This window comes from Melanotaenia boesemani, chromosome 9 (genome assembly GCF_017639745.1).
Source record: "Melanotaenia boesemani isolate fMelBoe1 chromosome 9, fMelBoe1.pri, whole genome shotgun sequence".
Lineage (NCBI taxonomy): Eukaryota > Metazoa > Chordata > Actinopteri > Atheriniformes > Melanotaeniidae > Melanotaenia > Melanotaenia boesemani.
In genome coordinates this window covers 6,777,488-6,802,013 of record NC_055690.1, presented here as the reverse complement: position 1 = coordinate 6,802,013, position 24,526 = coordinate 6,777,488, and the positions used below count along the sequence as shown (strand labels likewise).

At 37.4% G+C, this 24,526-nt stretch overlaps 1 protein-coding gene across 2 annotated transcripts in view; it reads right to left on the bottom strand.

Moving 5' to 3' along the window:
- Positions 1-24,526, bottom strand: part of LOC121646206 (limbic system associated membrane protein) — a 550,922-nt gene that overhangs the window by 68,743 nt on the left and 457,653 nt on the right. For both annotated transcript variants that reach the window (XM_041995095.1, XM_041995096.1), the window contains 2 exons: positions 8,065-8,209; positions 4,415-4,502 (listed from right to left, as the gene is read on the bottom strand). In XM_041995095.1, coding sequence (XP_041851029.1) covers positions 4,415-4,502; positions 8,065-8,209 — 233 coding nt within the window. The remainder of the gene's footprint in view (positions 1-4,414; positions 4,503-8,064; positions 8,210-24,526) is intronic.

Sequence of the window (24,526 nt, the reverse complement as noted above, 5' to 3'; positions counted from 1 at the left end):
TTAAATTAAATTACTTAATGCTAACACATTATTTTTGATTTACACACACACATACACACACACACACACACACACACACACACACACACACACACACACACACACACACACACACACACACACACACACACACACACACACACACACAGGTTAATGCTGCTGTATTTGAACACAGCCCAACCACACACAGAAATAGGTGTACACTCATTTATGTTGTAAAATTTACACCAACAGCAAACATATGGTGTATATCATCTTACATTTGGCATGTTCTGTACCCACTCTGCCAGACTTTGTTTATGGGATAAGTCAATGTGAATATAGCCCATAATTAAGAAGCATTAAAGTAGCATCTAACATGCATGAGCAGCTGGCTTCCTCTATCTTCTAGTGAGTGCTTGAAATAGTTAACAGTATATAATGGGCAAGTAAGTGAGTGAATGGACACTGGGTACCTGGAATGTGCAAAATCATCAATAATGGTATCGCCTAAAATGCATCTATTAGCAAAACAAGACAGAAACGGACTGGAAAGCGAAAGTGTTTCTCCCAGCTGTGTTTCAGCAGTCTCCACCTGCAGGTTCAGACTGTACCAAAGTAATAACTAATGACCTTGTGACCAACTGGATCGTAGAAAATAATGGATTTAAGTGTGGCTTTACTCTGTTGTGCTTGGCTGTACTAACAAGCACAAGCAGCGGTTCAGGAGTTCAACTATATCAACTGTAGTAACTCTGGCAGCTGCCCCCCAGGACTGATGGATGAACTTCAAAGTAGTACTACGGAGTACACAGGCCAGCTTTACTCATTTACTACAGACACTTATGTTACTTCTAATTAATTTTGTCCTAATAACAATATGTTGGCATTTGAGAGAACAATGTTAGTTTTTCATTATTCTACTCAACTGGAATTTATCCAAACTATCACACTGACATCAAAATGTGCACTCATCTGTGTGCTATGCATTCTATAAATGCTTATAATGAATATACACACTTGTATTCCCATATATTTAAAGAATAAATACTTTAAAATGCTTTAATAACAATGACAAATATGAAAGACAAACATTAAAATCATGGTAATACTAGCCTGGACTTGCCCATCAGCACAACATTTATGTCTGATTTCATTAAAAAAGAAGAAGGAGTCTAATTGGAATTTGTTGGAAATGCTGGTATCATATTGAGATTCTTCCAGTCTGCAGTGACCCTGCTTCTTGGTACCACTTGTATAGCCCTGCAAGTCTGCCACTTTTTCATCCTCCACAAATTCACTTTGTCTGATCATTTGTTTTCCAATTACATCCCTGTCCCTGCTAGCAGAAAATTGTCAGCCGTGGTTATGTGAACCTGCTTTTGGGTCTGTAACCAGGGGCAGTGTTTGATGCTTAGAACATTTTCATACCCATTAAAAGATGAAGGCAGGGTGAATTATTATCCTGCAGAGTTGATTGGGTTTTGTGGGGGCTGGTTTAGGTTTCCGCATGCTTAGCCATAGTATTACCACACACAAAGACATATTCTTATCTTCTCTAAGTTAAAAAGCTTAAGCTAGAGAAGAGAAGGAGTGGATAAAACCAGACCAAAGGAGAGGCTGAAGTTACATAAGCGGTGGATTGTTCAGTTCAATTTCTGATCAGAAAAAGTCACAGAACTGGCTCAGAGTGACACATTCACAGTGACTGTCTAAAACCTACGCTTTCAGAGATGCAACATAATCATGCCGAAAAATGCTAAAGCTACAAGACAAGATTACACCCACGCCCAGAAGGGAAATACAACACATGAGCAAAACAATGGCAGCAAAATTGAAAGGCAAAGCAAAGGAAGTAATAGCAGGCAAAGACAGCAACAGGATCAATGTTTGGCCATAACTGTTGCATTAGCTGTGATAAACGAGGCCACCATCAGAAACTCTTGAAGTCAACGCAGGACATTCCAATGATCAAGCACTGAACAATCGGATGCAATGGATTCTGGGAAGGACAGGCCATTTTCTGCTATGGATCCCAGAAGGGCAGCATCAATTCATGCACTGACCTTTAAAAATGCTGTTAATGGATGATATCTTAAGTTAATAGCTGAATGAGAAGTTCTCTTGCAGACTATTGTATGCAGTGAAATTGTACTGTGGTGCATTTTGCCACTGTCAACCTGCAGATTTACGAGGGGTTAGGTTTCACACCAGACAATCAATAAGTTCAAAATGGAGAAGCAATTAACTAAAAAAAATACTTGAATTGATAGAACAAATCAATATTGGTGTACCTGCAATACACAGTCTCTTACTGTGGATATTTAACATGAATATGTCATTTAACGCAGTGGTTTTCTGGCAGTTGACACCTTTATGGTTAAAAACATTGAAAGATACACAGAATCACACTCGTGGAAACAAGCAAGCAAACTCTGTCAACTCAATTTTAAGAACTCAGATAATGCAAATATGTCAGGGAAGCAGTCTGTTACAGACAGATTAAGATCAATGCTGCCACCAAACTTCTGCTTCGGAAAACAAGACTGTAGAGAATTGGCTGGCGCATCAGGATAGATAATGATATCTTTGTATTTGGCCTTGATGCAAAATGAAAGGTGTTATTGCTCCATTGCTTTATGATTGCAAGAATTTGCTGCTAATTCAGACACAACTTAGAGGTGAAAAGAAAAGCTAATTATATATATATTTGAATAAAAACTCTGCAGTTGATATTATAAAGGCAAGGTGGGATCATGATGATGGTTTTATTAATACCTTTATTTTGATGTTTCTCTTTACTAGACAACACACTCCAGCATTAAAAGACGGGAAGTTGTACACTACATGAAAATTTACTGTATGACTCACAGTTTTAAGCCACATCCTCTAATGCTCTTCATGGCATTTACATGGATGTCGGTTTGACAGATGACTGTTGTTCATAAATAGGCTACATTATATTGCTGGTCATTTAGAAATACTTAATTAGATTCTTGTAGGTGTGCATGTAGTTAAGCCTTTTGCAGACTGATATTACAATAGTGTCTGTACAACAGTGTTTAAGTCAATTGCTGTTTGTATTTAAGAACATTGTTGACACTATTTTACTCCATACGCAACTCAAACCTAAAGCTGTTGCAAGCATGGATTTATTTACCTCAACTACAGGAGGTAGCAGGCTTGTAGGGTGTTTGCATGTACTTCATTTCAAAACAAATATTTTATTATAAATAAGTTATTATTTAGAAATACATAAACTATTTCCAAATACATACAATTGTGGTAGAAATAAGTCAATTTCCAGGTGTCTGAGAGGTTGTAGTACAGGTCATAACTATCAGTAATTAACCCACCCAAAGACGTGTTAACATTGTGACCCACACTGGTGAATTTTTATCTTTATAAAAGGAATTGACTGAATTAATTGTAAAAGATATTAGTGTATGACGTACTAAAGATAATCAATGCATGTTTAGTTTATACAAAAAGTGATCATTTATCAAAAGTCTGTGAAAAACTCCAGGCAAAATTAAAGAAGTTGTAGCTACCTGCAATATGCTGCTGTAAAAAGCCACTGTATGATTATTTTTAAAAACGGATAATGAGGTTAGCATGCTGCTAAGGGATCAGCATGCAAAACAAAAGGTGTGATGGGGAGATTGCTGAGGCTGAGAATATGTGCATTCACACATACAAACTTCTATCATATATGTCTATTTGTGTTGGTGATATGGACCAAAATAAAGATGAATGAGAGAAAAAAACAACCCTTAAATGCCTTATCAGGTACAAAAGTTGATGTTATAAAGAATCTTTTCCCCTTAAATCACAGGAGTTATATGAAGCCTGAATACATAAAAGATAACTTTTGGAAAACATTTTTTTTTTTTTTTTAAAAGAGAAAAACTTCCACCCAGAAGGCATTAGATCGAATCCTAGGGCACCTCCTTTCACTCCTCCTGATCACGTCTGCCTGTCATTTTTTCCTGCCATCTCCATTCAGGCAAAATAACTTCCTCTTCTTTGAAAAGGAAGACGAGTGCTGAAGGCTTTTCAAGAGCACTTAAGAGTCACTAGAACTGGGACTGAAAAATTAGCTTTCTGTGGGCAAGCATATATAACACACAGCTTTTCTATTTTCACAAAACATATTCATATAATTTGCCTCCTTGAGTCTTTAGAAGGACACAACTCGTCATTCAGTAACAGGGAAGTGCCACTGATGTCTGCTGCTTTTATGCTCCTACAAAATGAGCCTTGACACACATGAAATAAAATTAAGTGTGCAAAACTGTGATAACAGTGAAATGTTTAAAAAGTATTTGTCTAGTGTTTTTTTTTTCTCTTTTAACAGAATTTCTCAGTATATTCTGCCAGCTGGTATAGATAAGCAGCACTTTGTTTATCCTTGGAACACGTGTTTGCAGCTTACCTTGTACAATAAGGTAGACCTGTGAGGTCTTTGGCTGCTGCTTAGTCTGTATGGAGCAGGTGTATGAGCCCTCATCGTACACATCCACCTGAAAAGAAGAAAACAACATTATTAATTGCTCAAAAGCGTTTTATATTTCTGTTTTGTGTTTTATCGTTGCTTTATGATTATGTGGTCTACTTTAACTTGCACAGCTCTTTTATTTTATAAGGCATTATATAACTGCTAGTAGATTATAAACATTGTTCTTTGTTTTTCATTAATATTGTCCTCTGCTGAGCTTTGGGATATATGGAGAATTAGGTGAGTAGTCTGGTGGGTGGGATTATGCTCTTTATAAGGTAATCACAGGATTTAGGCTTACTGTCTACTGACTTATACTCTATTTATATTTCTCCTTTTTACTTCTAATGTTTATTTTTCATAAACTCTTTAGTTTGGTTACCTTTTAAAAATGCAATAAAAACTTATTTTATTTTTCTGTTAAGATTGTATGGGACTTTCTAATTTTAAGATTTCAAAATTAATATTCCTGAAATCCAAACTACCAGTGGAGAAGTCAGTATGCATGAGTTCCTTATGAGAAGGAGATTTCATGTTGAATTATTACTGTAATAACTGTTGTATCATAATTATGCACCGTCTAACATCTAGCTTTTTGGTGCAATAGGATAGTATTTAATTATCATTTATTCATAGATCAAATAACTCTGCAGCAGCCACCTTTTGCTTTATTTGATTTGAATTGATGGGAATATAACCGCTGAGTGTACACATTTATTTTAATTGTGCATTTTCACTAAAACAGCAAATATTGGTCAGAGCTCACTGGCAGCCCACCCCCAGTCATGATGACTGGGGGACTTCTACAGTCCAGTCATAACCAATAAATAAGCTTAAATATTTAAGGAAGTGATGATTATCAGAAACTGTAGTCTATTGCAGCCGCAAGATATTGTATAATAACAACCATTCATTCAACTGATTTAATTTTTAATTTAGAGTACATCTAGATTAAAATTGCATACATCATAACTTTGAAGAAGTCTGTAATTATTTCAGAATAAGGAAGAGCCTTCTCCTGGGTAAAAGGTACGCCCTGATTGAAGTAAAATTCTGTCTTCTGTCTGGTTGAGTTCCAACCATTTTGCTGAATGGGTGGGCAGGTGATGGTGACTCATGACTACTTATGAAGTAGTGGTGTGTGGATCAATACTGAAATATCTATACTTCCAATATGCATGTTCTGGAATTGATTATTTCAGAACTTTTTTTTTTTTTTTTTTTTGTAATTTGTGGTAAATATATAATTTATCATAAGGGGAACACTGCAAAGTAAGTATCAGGATGTTATCTAAATAACTGGTAGAAACTACTTCTTCCACCTGCCATAGTCATATGCAAAATACAGCACAGTGTAAGCATCTCAGGTGTGTGTTGCTCACTCAGTCCAGTTGAACCTGTTAATAATGATAGCTGAACACAAACACAGTCCATACATCTGCATGATTATAGTAACATGTTTTTGAAATATGTTCTGGTTGACCGTGTAAAGTACAGCACAGAGACAGTGCTCAGGTGGATGTCATTGAAGGCCTGAACTAGAGCAGTCTCAGTGCTGTGGTGCTGAAAACTTGACTGGTAGAGAAACAGTTATTAAATTTCAGGAAGTTCTGTAATTATTGAAAGACAGCTTTATCTATAATTTTACTAAGAAAGGGAAGGGTTGGTGTCAGCCTATAGCTGCTCATGAGTGACAAATCTGATTTGTTCCTTTTCAGGAGTGGCTTGATGAAAGCTAATTTAAAGGTCTGGGGGAAAACAACTGAAAGCAGACATGCTGCAACAATCTGTTTCTTGAAAAACCCTGTTGGCACAATATCAAGACAGCAAGAGGCAGATTTCAAATGGTGGGTTAAAATCTCATTCTGGTAATAAAAAATATGATGTGATGATCCAAAGGGGGAGGAATGGAGAGGTGACAGGTGTCGCTAGGGTGAGAAAGTTGTCACTCTTGAGTCCTTTGGTGCTGCAGGCTAGTGCTAACAAGGTACAGGGGGAGAAATGTGGAGCTGTCAGTGACATGTAGCACTATAATGAAGCTATAATTTTAACTACACAACTTTTTTTTTTTTTTTATCTTCCAAACACCTTGGACATTGGTATTAGTTCAGTATCATCAGTGCATAATGATGTGGAAGTTATCACAGCTGGCAAATAAAGAAAAACTTCTGACAACTGCTACATTTTTAGCATGAAATTACCTCAAATTGAGCTTGTACATGCTCAAACAAAAACTGGATCCAGAACATAACAACACAAAAAAACCTCCAGTAGGATGTCTCTGTATGGTAAATATGCTAGTTACCAGCAGATGCTCAACATTGGGGGGATATGGGGTGGTAAAGGCTAATTATACTTGCATGGGCTAAATTTGCACAGACCTGAGATCTGTCAATCAGGGTATCACAATTGTCTTCCTGAGTTCGAGAGATAATGTCATCCCACAAAAATCTGCTCCAAAGTATTGTGCATCAGTTTTTAACTTTACTCCACTAGCGTGTTGCTGCCATGTTAGAAGTAAAGAGCAGGGTGCATCGACTAATAAAATACAGATTAAAAAACTAAATAGCTCACATGATTAATGGTTTTCTGTCCATCTTGCTTTATTTGCAGCAGCATGGCTGCTTTTATTTATCTATTTTTATGTTCTACACAATCTCACAATCATTTTGCAGAAAAAAAACAACCAAACAGCCACTTTGATGGATTCAAACAGAGTCAGAAGAAGGAAAGCCTGAGTGAACAAAGAAAGCTGATAACCACATATTATCTCTGAGTGAAGTTTTTATTGTGCCAGTCAAGGAAGACTTTACTCTGATGAACCTGCTTTGTGGTGCACTTTTTGAATGCTTAGCACAATGATCTACAAATGTTTATCATTCTGACATTTAGAATTGATTGCTTTTTTTGGCTAATGCTAACAGAAATCCCATTTTCTTTTGTTGTTATAGTTTTTTTCAGATTTAATCTCCAACAAAACACAGGATCACAATCAATATTTATGTGTGCCTTGCTCTTGCAATGAAAAAAATAATAACTGAAAATAATAATGATTATAAAATGAGCACACATTGTTACTCTTCACTGTCTGAAAGAATAAACTGGTTTAGGCTTCTTCTTTCTCTGTTTACAGACTCTTTTCTATGGTGTGTGAAGCCTACCATTCTGGATCTGACATAGAAATACACTTTCAAGTAGGTTTTGAGTATTAATTTATGGTAGCACACATTTTTTTGGTTCACCTTCTCTTTCTGAGTTTATGCTTGGAAAAGTACAAAGAAAGCCATAAATCAAAACAATAAGAATGAACTAAACAGTCCCTCTGCTTGAGCCGTTGGTATAATAAAAATGAATGAATAAATGTTTAAACAAAACAGCTTTTGCTCAGTAAAAGAATAAATTTAGCTCAATCTTTTATTACAGTTTCATGGTTTCTTAATAGCTTCCCTGAAACTGAAAAATTCTAGTTTCCTCATCCTCTACAAATGAAAACATTTCATCCAAATTGAAAAGAAAAGAGAAAAAACTAAGTTGTAAGAGAGTCTTTACAGTCCACTCCAGCCTTCACCCACAATGATCAACGTTACCTTTTGTATGCGTAGGCTGTACTCCAGCTGCCCTTTAGTGACCAGGTCTACCCTGGGGTCCAGGGACCACTTGTCCTCTCCGGCAAAAATGATGTTGGATCGATTGAGCCAGGCTACCTTGGACACTTTGTCATCAACATAACACCTATGGGAACCACAAGGAAGAGGAGAGGAGAAGGAAATGGAAAGCAAACAGGGAGGACATGATGAGTAAAACTCGTTAGAAAAATGTCTTGCAGTGTTTTAGAAACAAATAACTAAACTGGCTCTATAAAACTCATCATACCCTCGGGTTTATACATACCACTGTGTATAAACATCCAAGCTATCGGTTCTATTGGAATTCAGTCCGTATTAAACATCCCAGCACTTTATCAAAAGATTTTGAACTTTTACAACCACTCTTATTGTTTCCACTTGTTCCACTAAATATCTTCCTTCAGATCTCTTCTTTAGGCCTTCCTATACCCCTCTTCCTGTTAATGTGCTGTAACAGTGGGGTATGAAAGATCCAGTTTCCTTCCTATTGAATTTTCCCAGAGCATTGCAGCAGGTAAGCTCCAGGCAAGCTTGATTTTGCACAGAAAGGTAAGCTGTTGAGCGTCTTTCCGAGGGAAAAAATCTAAATGTAAGGGAGGACCTCAGAATCCATGAGAAAAGATATAAACTGCAATGCAAGTCGACAACAGATGCGCCTCACATGCAAATTCATACAACTCCCCGAGCCTCAGCTGTGCACTCCGCTCTGGACTGAGCTACAAAGGAGTAGATTAGTGAGGCAGTTGTCTTTAGCTGCTGGCCTCAGGTGGAAGTGGAAGTGCGGTCACCTCAGTCTGTTACCCAGCAGGAGCTGGCTGTTGGACTTTTGAAAGTTTGTACTCGCAGCTTGAATCCCTGCTGATGGTCCATCCCTTTGTTTGGAACCATGATAACTAGCTGTAGTTATTGGATCTCTTTAACATCCAACACCCACTTTTCTCACTCTGAACGCTTATCCATTTCTGTTTCAAAAAATCTTCAGGAATCTAATTGAAGGAGACAATTCAGTGGCATGCTCTACTGATTCAGAGTTTCCTATAATCACTGAGAGATATGAACATCTCTTTCCTACAAAACCATCCACAATCCAGAGAAAACATCAGGAGCATGAAAATAGAGTCTGAGTCACACATTCAAGTCCTTATGACATCATTCATTTCATGACTCAGATATTATTTTGTTTTTTCTTTTAGTTCAGAGCTTAAATTCTCCAAATCATCCATGAATTATGCAACCTTGTGGTGCATGATTCATGCTATTCATAAACTATTAGAACTTTGTATTTGCTGGAGGACATCTATGCTTTTAATCATTAAAAAACAAACAAACAAAAAAAAAAAAATGGCAATGTGTAAAAATGTCCACAATAAACTGACATAATTCAGTGAACAGAAATCTGCTGCTGCACTGTTGCTCAAACTAATGTACAGAGTACTGTCTACTGGACAAGGAGGAAAAAGATAAAATCAGATTTTTTTTTCTAACAATATGTGATCATTTAAGATTTGTTTTGTGCAATTTTATTATCATTATTGAAGCTACAAAGTGAATTTGTTAATATCTTTCCTTATGTAGATGTACTCAGGGTGCGAACCACAGGGGAGCTGGGGGAGCTATAGCTCCCCTTAATGAAACATGAGCTCCCCTAGAAACAGGATTTATGAAATGTTGGGGGAGCTATATAATACTGACAATAAAATGTATGCTGATTGCTCACAAATTCACTGTAGCCTAAAGTATGACTATGGATACTATAATTATTGTGACCACTGAAGCGTGGGGGTGCTCCAAGTTAAACTTCCTGTAGATCTACGTTAAATACAAAATAAAAGTAAATGCGTAAAAGGTAAGGTAAGACCTGCTTTAACTATTTACAATATGGGAAACTATCATTGCTCATTATATTGTGTATAGCAAGCATCGCTGTGTACGTGTGTGATATGTGGGGAATATTAACTATGTAAGTTGATCTTCGCAAAAAGAGTGGTAAAAAATTTTTTTGCAAGGGACATTTGCACCTCTTATGTATTATTGTTGCATAAGAGTTGTTAACCATTATGTATTGGTATGCCTATGTTCTGTGGGGCAATCTGTAATATCACCTGGCATCATGTTCTTACTTGCCCAAAAAGGATAGGAAATGCAAACAAGCGGCTCCCCCTAAGCCCACGGTATGGTTCCCACTCTGGATGTACTACAGCAAAACTACCATGTTCTTGATCATAACGCTGCTTTCATGCAGCATCATCTCATCAACTGCCTACCTGGGTGATAATATTTGTCTGTCCAAGCTGTTTGCATTTTATGAAGAGGACGTTAAAGTCATAAAACCACCAGATGTGACGACTGTGCAAAGTTAAATGGCAAACAATGCGGACAAACCCCTAATAAAACTTGTCCCAAAGCAAGTTTTTCTCATGATCAATGTAGTAAAAGAGTTTGTGCAGCCATGATTAAAACTATATGATGCAGAATCATCTAAATTAACAAATGTAGATTAAAAAAATATATCACTGACTTTTTGCTTTTACATATTTGCTTTACTTTTAAGATTAGATGATTACTCTAGTTGTTATAAGCAGTTATTATTTCCTAAAAATTGGATATGTTTTCCAAAGAGTCTCGTTCCCGGTCTGTGCCATTGGCTGGCCCCCCATCAAAATTATTCTAGACCCGGCCATGCCATGATTTGCTCATTGGTGTGTAACTATAGAGAAAAACATGCCACAAATATTAAAAGTAAAGTATATAATAAGAAGTGCTGTATGAGTGTATGTGTAAATGAGTGAATCATAAACTGCAAATCTTTGTATGGAACTTACAGTAGATAAGGTTAAATACGTTACATAAGTGCAGGCCATTTACCGTTTGCATTAGCAAAATCCATAGACACACACTGACAGATTAAACAGCTTTTAGGTGTTTTCAGTGAAGCAGTAAACTGCCCGGGGTGACTGAATGGTTGCATCTTGTTTGTTTTCCATGAGCCTGCTTCCTCTAATCCCTGATTACCCCAGCCTCCTACTGTGAAGCAACCCGGAGATGAAAAAAAGGAAGAAAATAAGACAGTGGAAGATGAAAAAGCAGAGACAAGAACAGAGTCACTCCCGCAATTGTGTCTTTAAAAATAAAACAGCCTGGGCTCATGGTGAATCACAGTAAACAGATGCATTGCAATGCAAAGATGTTGAATAGCTGTATAAGGATCGTGACTTTTTTTGTGATACACACTATGACAGCAGAATAAATTTTAACATACAAGCCAACCCGAATGCTGAATGAGTAACTGAATAGCTTAGGTGGCAGTAAAATAGCTAACTAAACTATTTTGGTGGGTTGATTCCACGTGTCTTTGTTAACAACACTAAACCCCACTTTATATTATATTATATTATATTATATTATATTATATTATATTATATTATGTAACCTATAGTAACCCAAGCATGGTCCTAGTAAAGGAAGCAATCTTCAGACAGAACTTAGTAAAATACCTCCGGTAACCAAGAATTTCTATAAATATTGCTGTTGGTTTACCACAAAGGGGTATACCTATTTCACAGCTAATAAGAAAATGTCGGAGCGATGAAAGACAGGTTCACGGCGACCGCAACAACCCCCTCACCCCTGTGGAGGACCTCGCGGTGAGCCTGAACAGGGACCGCCTGATGATGAGGGGCATCCCAGGGGCTTACATCATCAGAAACGGGCCCAAATGACTGCAAAGTAACTCTATAAAGTCCCCCTACAGCTCCAGATCCGAAAGCAGACCAGGAAATGGAATACTTAAAACTGAAGATAAGAAATCCATGAAGACATAGGCCAAAATGTCAGTGAATGATGGCATTGTACAACTAAGTGTTTTTTCTTCTCAGGCAATGAAGCATGCAAGCTGCGAGAAAACAATAAAAAAGTATATTGAAAATGAAGCTGTCTGTTCGTTTCTTTAAATCAAAGTGGTTTGAACAGATTTGATCACGCAGAGTGACCTTCCCTCAAATCATTATGCCTGAGAAATGTTGGGCATAGCCTGGACAAAACCTGCTCCCTACCAGGCTGTTCACAGCATAGGAAATATGTATTAACTTACCTAAATTAGCCATTTTGGAACAGAAAACCCAAGATTACCATTTAGTCAAGTTTAATATAGCTAGCTAAACCAGTAAACCTGCTTTTTGGAATACCCCTCAAGTCTGATTCTCAGAATCAGATCTCATCAAATGTCCTAAACATAATGAAACTCATATTTAAATATAAATGTAAATATTTTTATGAATTTCATATCATTACATAAAGTCAATAATAAAGTGAAAAAAGCATAAAGTCTGAGAAAAAAAGATAAAAACAGAAAAAAAGGAAAAAGCCTAAACTGTAAAACCTGCAATGTTGCCACACTCCAATTAATACTCTTATGTAAATGTGAACCCCAACTGATTGCATCTACTTACAGAAATCAGATGGGGGTAACTTGCTTCTTTCCTTTGCATAAAGAGCAAACGCAGATTTTGCTGTTTCCCACTGAAGACTGCAGCATTGCTATTCAGCAGCTTGTAAACAGTTTTATCATCAGACAAAAAAATATTGAAATGAGTTAAGAAATTATATTTGTAAGAAAAAAAGCACATCACTGAACGATGTTGCTTTTGTAAAATAATTCTACACAAAATAATAGAGACTAAAACAAACATTTAAACCTTTAAAATAGAGAAATACAATTGATAAAAACAGATATAAGCTTTCTCTAGTTTTGAATGTAATTGCACAGAGGCTGTATTATGTAACTGTACGTGCAGTGTCATGAGCATTAGGAAGCATAAAATAGAAAGTGTGTTGTTTTTGTCTGTTAGCGGAGCCATAACTCCTTCTGGTGGAGCTTCAAACATTTGCCTTGAACAATGTAAGTCTGCCGTTTTTTCCAGTGTGGACCACTCAGGCATTACATCAAACATGTCTCAAATGATCACAAATAAACTCACTCACTCTGGCTTAACGTCAATACAGACGCCTGGCTCTAATTAAAAAAAAAAAAACATACATATATATATATATATATATATAGAGAGAGAGAGAGAGAGATAGAGAGAGAGAGAGAGAGAGAGCTGCGTTGCTGTAGCAGCAAAGATGTGTTCAGATTATTATTTAGCCTTTTCCGTCAGCATGGGAGGTGAAAAAAGTTGGCCTTTTCTGCCACAATAAATTTGCAGCAGTGATGCAGCGATCAATAAATCTGTTTAAAAAATGCACTGGAATAATGTAAGGTGAATTATCTGCATAAAAAGACAGACAGACCACCTTCTAAGTGTGGGGGAACATCACAGATTGAAACATAGATAGTAGTTTATTACACAGACCAGAACAGAAGATAGCAAAGCTATCTGATAGAAGCCAAAATGAAAAGTCCAACTTAAATTACTTCGCTTTTCTTCTTTTTTTATTTCAGTCTCAAAGCTCTCTTTGGAGGCAGGTTTCTGTTTTTGCACACTCATTTGCCAGTTTCCGCCTCTCCTGAGGGAATGTTCAAACCCGTCTATAATGACCATGACCCAACATTCAATACGATGTCTTTCTTTGAACGTCATACCATCGATTAAAAACAAATAAAACAGATTTTATAATTGCGGTACATGTATAACTTAGTAAATGATGAGCCTGTTTATGTGTTGTAAGTTGTAAATTAGCATCATTATGTATGGGAAAGTATAACACATGAAACAGAGGTTTGGTGGCACAATTAATGCAATGTAATTAAGATGCTGTGTGATTTCAGATTGCTAAGTGATGCATTTAGTGTTCTGTATTTTTTTAACAAGTTCATTGACAGTCTATTCATGCTGCCACAGGATCACAATAAGCCCAAATGCATATGCATTAGTTGTATATATGGTAGTTAGGTCTGTGGAGCTGTGTGGAAATGAGACACAAAATTAAACATGTGCATATGTTTAACATACAATCACTGTGTGATTACACACCTTGCCCACATTAAGCACATGGTGCTCATCTAAATATGCCACAATATTTCAGAGTCAAAGCTGCAAGTTAAGGCCAAAGATGCACTACGCAACTTTCAACCTCTAAACGCCACCTTCCAGACTCTTTTGATGGCACACTGACATCTATTTTGTGCATTTTTGGAGCTGTACTTGCCTGCAGCGTCCTGAGGTTGAGAAACAAAACTTTTTCTTCTGGTATTCTGCATGACGTTCCAGCTAAGTTTCACTTTATGCACCATGTCGTGGTAGCAAGCAGATATAAACACAGCGACCATTTTGAAGAAATGCAAGAAGACATTATTGTAGGAAGAGACCAAGAGAAATAGACAGAGCAAGACAGACAAGATTCAAGATAAGACTCTTTTACTGGCTGGAGAGATCTCACAGTACAGGTAGGATACAAGATGGATGCTGAATTAGCCATCAATAGTTCTGTAGTACATCTTTAAGTAACTGGTTTGCATTTCCACTGCACCACATTTATTCTTATCAGGCTGATACCACTTGTAAGTGGACCCACTTTAGGGTGGTCATCCTCCAGCTTCTTATAACTTTGTTCAAACTTCTTTAAGTTTTACTGAATTTGTTCGTGTGTGCTTTTCATTCAACTCTGCTAGCTTTTAGCTATTCTTCTATATACTTGGCATTTTCATTTGCAGACTCAAAGTGCCTCCCCCAGCAAATACCCTCAAAAGAACCTGGACCTCTTCATCCATCCACCTCTCATAGCAACCTTTTTATAAACGATCAAAGAACAGAGTTTGGTTCGTAAAAGTAAAATAAACATGAAAAAAGCTCCTGTAGTGCAAAAGGGACGATTCTCTATACTGTGGTTTTGACATTTAGATAAAAATAACCCTTGCAAATATAAATACTTTTATAATGCAAACTAAAGGATTGCGCAACCTGAATTTAATGTAGCTCAGTGTTGAGTCAAAGGTAAAGCCAATATATGTTGACAAAACATGCTGTCATATTGGCCGCTTTAATCAACTCCACAATGAGAATTACAAGTGAATGGGCTCTAAAAACAGACAGAATACATGTGAGCATTCAAACCACATTGTTTGTGCCGCTGTTCAGCTGAGAGAAAGTTATAAACATGGTCAAAGAGCCATGAAGGTAAAAGGCAGCACAGGCTATCCATCCCATAGTGCGTCTATGTAACATCAGTGCTCAGACAGGCACACAGGGTTCTCAAGGATCTCAAAGAATATCAACTCATCTCTTCAGGTAGACGTTTCAGGGCCAGCAGATGCAAAGGTAATATATAGAAGAATTCCTTTGTACCAACATCAATAACTCCTTAACAAATAAACAACCTTGTCTCCTTCACAGTAGAGCTGTTGCATGAAAGGTACAGACTTTCTTTCTTTTTTTAACTATTCTGCTTTTAAGTTTAGTTTAAATGTCTTTAAATTTTTTTTTAATGTGTCTAAGTTTGCAGTCACAATCTATTGGTAAACTTTGACACATTGTTACTGCTGTTTTTTTTTTTTCTTGCCTTCCTGCATAACCAATGTACACAATGAGTATATGCCAGTGCATGCAGCTGTGTCAGCACCCATGCCCAGGACAAATTTCTTTCCAAGGGCAAATAAAGTTGATCTAAATCGTATCTTAGACTAATTAGGAAGAAAGACCCAGTTCAAAACTCTTGTACATTCTGTATGATATCAATTACTTTGCAATGCAAAAGATTGAGTTTTTAACCCCCAGTGAAACCTTAAAGTAAATCAGGTGCAGCAGTCCAAGCTGTTTGAAATAGTCAGTGATGAAAATTTATAAAGGAAATCACATAGAAATAAAATGGTTAATAAAACTGGTAACGATATATCTGTTGTAAGAAGACACAAGACACATTTAACTCCAAAAGCAACTAAATTAGTAAGTCAGGCCTTATCTTGCTTGCCCAGCAGTATGGTCAAATACAACTGAAAATATGATTGCAAAACTCCAAAAAGTACAAAACAGAGCTGCACGCGTTGTTCTTGGTTGTAATTGCAAGTGTTGATAATATAAGCGTCTGGGTTGGCTCAGAATTAGTGACAGACTACTTCACTCATTTCAGTTATTCACTAGAAATGTGTCTATGATAAAGTCTCATCAAGCATTACACCAACAACTATGCTACAGCTATGATTATCATAAATACATCACCAGACATGCGGCTGGAGGATAATTCGCACTGCCAGCAGTGAAGACTAAAGCTGGTAAAAGAACTGTTGTGTAACTCATTCCCTAAGCACATCACACAGAAATCAAACTATTCACTAAGAAACATCTTTTGAATCAGTATGAATGATAATTATAGAACATAAAATAAAAATCAATTAAACAAGCATTTAGCTGAGATTGATTGTATGAAGTGCTGGGAACTGAAACCTAGTTATTTCTGACTGCTGAATGTATTTTTTCTGTATTAAAGTAGATGTGACAACAATTTATATGGCTTGAGGATTTTATTTCCTTTTTTGACTCATTTTGTCTTTCTACTTTTTTCATTTAGTTATTGTTTAGTATGTCTCTGTTTAGGGCAGATTATTGTTTGTTGAGTATTCTGTTAATGTTTGTACTTTTATATATTTAAGCCGCTTTTGGTTTGCTTCTATAAAGTTATTTTAATAACTATTATTTTATGTAGACGGACCCCAGGAAAATAGCTGCAGCCACCTGTAGCTAACAGGGATCCTAAATAAAAAAAAGACTAAAAATGCAAACACAAGCCAATCGTAGCATGGCTGGTGATGCTTGAAAATAAAGCTTTCAAAAACTAAAAATGATCAAACTGTGACATTAAAATGAATTCTGTATTAAAAATATTCAAAACATTTATTCAATTTCATTGTATTTGCAAAAAGGTATCATGTGTGTTTAATGGCAACTGCAAAAATGATGCATAGCCTTATACACTGATGCATATTAAAGCTCACTAATAGATCATGTGACTAACAGCTGTGACCATTTTGAGACCAATACCTCACCTGTGACTGCAACACTTAATCATCCAAGTGTCCCTAAATGATATTCCCTTCTTACAGTTAGTGGCTGATCACAAATGGGGGAGCATTTAGTAAAGAATTACAGAAGATTCAAAAAACACACAACACATGAGTTAATACATGCCTCCATTCTTGCACTTCAATCAGATCTGGACAAACCTTCTCATCTTCCCAAGCTTTATATCTTTCCCTTTGCAACTCAGCTCCTCCATCCTTTTCCTTAGCTTACCCAGTTTGCTTCCCTGCTTCTCAGTCAGGTCCTCGTCACTACTTTCGCTTGGTTTTCTCTCAGCTATCACCCACTATCAGCACCCTGAAGCAGAGGTGGACAGCATGGAGCTGAAATCAAATACACTGTTTAATGATCTATAGATCACTCGTCTCTGCTTCCTCTTGCCCTTTACTTTCTGCCTATCGTGTAACTGTTCATACCTCCAGAGGGTCCCGGCAACCCTTAGCGTAGGCTGTACAGCATTCTAAGCAGCAGCTATTTTCTGTTCCAACTAATGAGCAACTGCCCAGGAAGCAGAGAACTTCCAATCACTTGTCAGAGCAGTTGTCTGCCTGTAACTCTCCCTTCTGTTTAGCAGAGTAGCTGTCAAGGTGTGTCTTCACAAGGGCTGGCCTTCTTGGGCTGTGCTGAGGCCCTGCTGGACCAGAATCAAAGAGAGGAGCACATCTGTCTTTCACTGGTCTGATTGCAGGCACATTCAACAGGTTGCTTGCAGAGAACTCAGTTTGATTGGAACTGTGAGTCATGGCCAAACAGTAATGAAAATCTATCCCATAAACTGGTTGCAACCATCACAATGATGTAGTATCTCAGCTGCATCAATTAGACTGAATTACTTTATTTAATATTTGGCATGATGAAAAAGAGGGCTGCCCTTTTAAAATCACAATAGCATCTCCGTCCTCACAGTCCCGACAGAGAGGACTGGACTGTTTGCATAAATATAAATAAGCTAGTAAACGCCAGCAAATGTTTGACAACAACAAATCAAACTAAATCCACCTTTTTTTATTAGAACTTAAAATTAGAGTTGTTTTTTTAAGTCCTCACAGAGGATGGGTCTGTGAAGGGTCTGTGTTATATTATACTCTTTCACTGCTCCTTTTTTTTCCTGTGTGCTGTGCCAATATAAACTGGCCAACAGGCTATGGCTGACAGGGGACTGTGTGGGCTGACAGATGCCTAGGCCAGAGCTGCTGAGCTGGGCTTGTGTTGACAGGAGGTCTGGGCGGGATGGATCCCTGCTCCAGGGCTAGCCGTGGGGGAGGACCAAAGAGCAGGCTGGAGCCAGGGAGTGAAACTGTAATGAGAGAAACGATGTGCCAAGACTGACAGAAGAGCCACACCACCCGCTATTCCATCAATACCCAGCTCTCCTCATCTAACCTCGCCTTTTTCCTTCTTTTCTATTTTACCTCTCTGACATTTCTCACCCCTTAACAAAACTCTTTTTTCTTCCTTCCTCTTTGTAATGCTTCTGTCTTGTGCTGCTCTCCAGTCTTTTCAACCTTCTGCCTACGGCTGTCTTCATCCCACTCCCCTTTTTCCCCCTTTTATCTCATGTTGACTGGGCGGCCTGTGTCACAAAAGTGCATCTATGTGCGTACATGAGCAAGTAGGGATTTCGATGAGTTTAAGAGCGAATGCACTTCCTGCCATTCAGAGAGGATAGCAAATCCTTTCCCTCAAAAACCCAAACAACTTGTTTCATCAATCAATAAAGGTTTATGGAGAGTCTGGCAGGGGTGTCTGATCCAAATCTGCCCAACTCAAGGATGGTGGGCAAGAACTGGCTATAAAATTCTCTCACTTTGCTGTCTACAGACATTGGGCAGGTGGTATAACAAACAAAGAGATAGAGATGAAGGGATTTAAAGTAAGGCTAGCTAAAACTAACAGAAAGAGACAGAAAGGAAACACCATAGAAGAAAACTTGAGAGAGCTATGGGAAAAGAGCAAAGCTAAAGCTGCATATCAAATCAAAGTTAGGTCATTCCTTTCTAGCCCTCAGAGCAGTTTCTTGCCCCAGATATTCTCTGCAAAGCAGGTTAAATGTATTTCCGGTAAGGTCTACGCTTATCCCCTTGGACAAGGCTTAACAGAACAAAGCATTTATTGAAAATACCTGGTGCAAGGCTGTCTGGCTCTGGATTTCACCCTCTAGTCTTTCAAACAATTTGACAATAGATTTACACTATACTGCTATTCTCCTCTCACCACTGACAGACCTGACAAACCCTTAAACTTGGATGAAGTGTTTAAGTCAGGTAAGATTGCTGTTGCGTCAGGCAGAGCACAAACACACAGAGACATTTTAAAGGTGAATGTTTGTGCGCATACGTGTGCGTTGTGTGTCGCTGCAGTTGCTGTGTTAATTGGCTACGAAAAAGGTAAAATCTGTGCTATACATGTACAAATTGGAGTTGACACTGGTGGCAAACAGGTCACATTAATTATTGAGATTTCAAAAAGCAAGTGTAAAGTGTTTAAAGCTTGTTTGTTGGAGGTTTAATGACGCATTTTAAGAGAGGAATAAAGGAGGTGATAGATTCTGGTAACATAATGCCTCCTCTCATTAACACCATTTTCAAGAAGAGAAACTCACCTTTTAGCCTGAAAAAGCTTGCCGATCTGTCAAAGTTGACTTTCCATCTATGTACAGCATGCATGCACATTACCAATAAAGCTTTTTTTTAAACTTTTCATTCACCATTGTCATGTCAGTTAGTACCATCATCCCTCCCTTCATATCCATCCCTGCAGGGAGCCCTCCACCCTTTTGATGTAACCATTTGAGAACAGACTTTGAGTAACCTTTCTTGCTCAGTTGATTTTCCTCCTCTGCTTCAAATCCCTCGGATTGCAACAAATCCTCAAGTAATTCTCCCAGCGTGAAGCTTCACCTCGGTTGGCATGCATCGGTGCTTAGAGCAAGCCATTAATCAAGGCAGGAATGATTGTTTTGAGACTCAGCCCAGTCGACCTAACAGGGGGAAATTATTAATCAAAAATGGTTACAAACAAGTCATAATTTTGCATGTCTGTGTGATTTAAATTTGCATTGTGCAGATGGGAAAGTTTCTCAAGTGTCCCTGAAGTTTCCAGGAAGTTTTGGATGTGCAACACTGTTAAATCCACACAAGCTGTCATTAGAGGAGGCAAAGGCAAAGCAAAGATCAGAGTCCTTATTGTGCATGTCAGCAGTGTGAGAATCCAGACACTTCTCCTGGCAGTCTAGCTTTGCTTGACTTTTGCATTCACTCTTATTTTAAATTTAATTATTCAGCTCCACCATAATGCCTACTACTCATTCTCTGCATTGTTTTGTTTTGTTTTGTTTTTTAATGCAGGGTGAGAGTGTGAGGGAGAAGTGGTTGGATGTAACGAGCCAATGACAGATGGTTACTCATTGAGATGTAGGCAGGAGGATCTATGGTGAGGGCAGGATGCTGCTATTAAATCTCAGGAGATGTACTGTGCTTCCTCCTTCTGTCATATTTTCTCCTTTTGTCACTCTCATTCCCCTTCCTTATCTTTATTTTTTTGCTGTTTTGTACCCTCTGTGAAAGTTTATGCCCTTCTCTATCTGTCTTCAATATTCATTCCTACACCATAATTTCTTTGTATTGTTTCTCCATCTTATCCATTACCTCTCACCATGCCACTCTGCTCAATTTCGCTTTCTTCTTTCACCTCATATTACCCCATATAGATGGTAAATACAATGGAATTGTTACTGAGTGTAAATAGAGGATAGACAATATGACGGTAAGAAATGTAAAAAATGACATCAATGCTAATGTAAGCCATTTACTTCTTATAGGTCCAAATTATACTCATTACTCAGGTGGTAACTGCAGGAGGCACAGTGTGGATCTTTCAAACCCTTTGTGGCGTATTTCTTTCTCAACATGTAAACTGCTCTTATTATTACAGGATGTCACATAAGGCCTTGTCTCCAAGTGTGGCACCATTTCTGTGATCTCCACATTTTTCTACTATGTGATCCATCACCGTGCTCTGTTTTGGTGCATTGCAAGCACAAAGAGGCAAATCAGTTGATGAAGCAGTGTCAAGGGAGAAGTGAAGAGGCAAGAAGGGGAGAAGAAAAGAAAGGCATTCTTATGAGTATTAAAATACCCCATACCAAGCTGCTCCATCCAGGCTGTGAAATGAAATGCAGCACCATAAATACTGTCTGGAAAGAAATGGGCTTATTTGAATTTGTTGGCCAAGTACTTTATTTATGTTTCTGGGAAGAACCTTTTATAATGTACAATGTAAAAGTAGCAAGACCTGTACTATATCTCAGTGAGATTCCATGCACATCTTGATCTTCGGCAAAACTCAGAAAAACATACAAACTTGAGATAAGGTCATTATTGCTTTTTTGTACTCATAGGTTGCTCAATATATAGGGTGTTTCATCACAATTTTGTATGTAGAAAATTGGCTATTTCATACTTTTGCTATACTGAGAAGTATTTCTTCTCCCCTTTTCTCTAATTTTCAAAAGAAAAAGGTTGTCATTTGATGTCATCAGAAGCTGATGATTAACCATTATTGATAAGATCAAATAGATGACTGGCAGATGTCACATGAGAAACACGGAGGTTTTATATTATGCTGTGCGGAGGTGGACTCACTAAGTGATTTGCTGATGCAGGGAGAGGGAACTGACAGGGAGGTGAAGTTGACAGCTATTCAGCATATTCATGTAAAATCTTACAGGTTGCTGGGAAGCTGGATATAATCCATACCACATTGGTTATGTCACTATGTATATAATATTTTAAGAAAGTAATTACCTTACTTGTCTATGACATGTCAGAAATTAACTGCTTTGAAATTATTAAATGTTTAACTTTTAATTTGATTAAAATATTAACTACTTCTCTCAATAACTTACAAAATGCTTAGAAACTTGTTCCGAAATCTTAACACACACACACACACACACACACACACACACACACACACACACACACACACACACACACACACACACACACACACACACACACACACGAAAATCCTTCTTAAGTTATTTTAAGACTAAAGACTTTTAAAGATTTGTTTAAAGACTTACACTTCATGTTGAACTGGGCTAATCTGCTATATTAGCAATAGAGGGGAGGAGGTTTCAGTCTAACTCTGTTTTTAAAGCTCTTTGTAGCACAAAAACTGCTCCTAAATTTTTACAGACTTGGAAATCCTGATCTCCCGACTGGTGCACTGTGGCATCAGGGGCACTCATCTAGTGTAATTTGGGTTGCACCTGTCAATGTAAACCTTGGAGAATCTGTTTCCTCTTTAGCCCCTCTAATACGTGGAGTTCCCCAAGGCTCTATTCTTGGACCAATTATATTTAGGCTCTTTGTTAAGAAAAGATGACATCTCTTTTTATTAGTTTGCAGAAAAAAAATCTGGTCCGCCTGCGATTAAAGCACAATCATTCATTTTCATATACACCACTGTTTGTTTGCCTCTCCTAAAATAAAGCCTGGATGACTTCAAACTTTCTCAACTTTAACAAGAACAAAACTGAAGTGAGGATTTTTGATTTTTGGACCCAGTGGAAACTGAAGTTAATTTTTCAGATCTGGGTAGCTTGGAGCCCCATATTAAAATATCTTGTTAAAGATTTGTGTGTGATATTTGACTGAAATTTTAACTTTAAAAAAATGTTTGTTCTGTAATAAAGAAGGTGAAATCATTTTTAACTTTTAAGGACTTTAACAGGTTGACTCATACTTTTATTAAATTATTTTAAATGTGCCATGATCTGTGGGGTTTTTGGTTTAGTTTTACTGTCCTATAGGTTCATTGTCTTGTCTGGTTTCCTGTTTTATTAGTAGTTTATTTCCCTTGTGTATTGTGTACTGTTTTTCTGCTTGTCATCTCACCTGGTTTAATTAGCAAATTCATATTTTTGTGGACTAATTAAAAACAAGCCGAAAATGTAATTCACTAAATAAAAACCGGACTAAAATCTATGGTCATTTTAGTTCACAAACAAAGACGAGATGAAAATTATATTATATTATTATATGATATGATTTTGTCAAATCCTCTCTCCTCCTCCTCGGCTCTTCCATCACTCACTCAGTGTTGCCAAGTTAGCGACTTTGTTGCTATATTTAGCAAGTTTTCAGACCCCTCTAGCGACTTTTTTTTTTTTCACAGAAGCGACTCGTGACAAATCTTGAGACTTTTTCTGGTTGGAGACTTTGGAGACTGACGTGAATGACTTTTCAACAATGTTTAACAATGTTAAACTACATTTAACAATGTTCTACTAGCTAATAACAATGTAATATATTACTAACAATGTTCAATATTATCTGCTGAAAAAATAGTGAAAGGGTAAAATGATTGTCCTGACTAAAACTAGACTAAAATGCTGACAGTGTTTGTCGACTAAAACTAGACAAATAAAATGATGTTTTCTTGGACTAAAATAAAGACTAAAATGTTCGACTTATAGTCGACTAAAACTTGAAAACGGGATGAGGTTGACTAAATGTGATAAAAACTAATAAGCACGATTGAAACTGGACAAAAACTGAGACTAAATTTAAAAATGGCTGATAAAATTAATACTAGTTCCTCAGTATATTTACACCCTTTGGTTTCAGTTTTCCTTTGTCAGCTCATTTATTGTCTTTCCTCGTTGTGTTCCCCTGTTTCTGTCAACAGCGTAAGTTCTCCAGTTCTTTTTATTAAACCTTCATTCCTGCAATCCATCTGCGTCCTGCTTGGTCAGCCTACATTTGTGTCCTGACATCCATGCAATGTGACAAAGTCTTTATATGTTGTTGTTAATCAGGCCTGTATAGCACTGCTGAGGTTGTTTCAGAATGCTACAGCTCATCTTTTAACATAGACAGGAAAGCATGAACATATCTGTCCTGCACTTGCTTCCCTTCATTAGCTTCCTGTTGGTTTTAGGATAGATTATAAAGATTTAATGTTGGCCTATAATGCTCTTAATGATCCACCACCTGTAAATCTGTCTGACCTCCTGCAACCTCATGTGTTTTTAAAGTGATTTTGGTGGTATATATCCAAATGTTTAGCTTGTCTTAGGAGAGATTTGTGGGTAAACTACACCCATATAAAAGACAGCCATGTTTTGCTCAAACAAAATTATCTCTGAGGAAGAAGAGAGGGATGGCCTTCTGTTGCTGATTATGTCACCTAATCGTGTAACCCTGGTAAGGACAGGATTAGTTAATCCGGACATGTTACCACAGTTATATTATTCTGTCATTTCCATGGGGTGTAATTATAATTAGTATTTTAACAGAGCCATTTGAGAATGTGCTGAAAGAACTCAGCATGACTCCCACCTCTTTTACAGATAGCTTTTCACAGCACTTAGCACCAAGGATAACTCATCGCTTCAAGTGCTC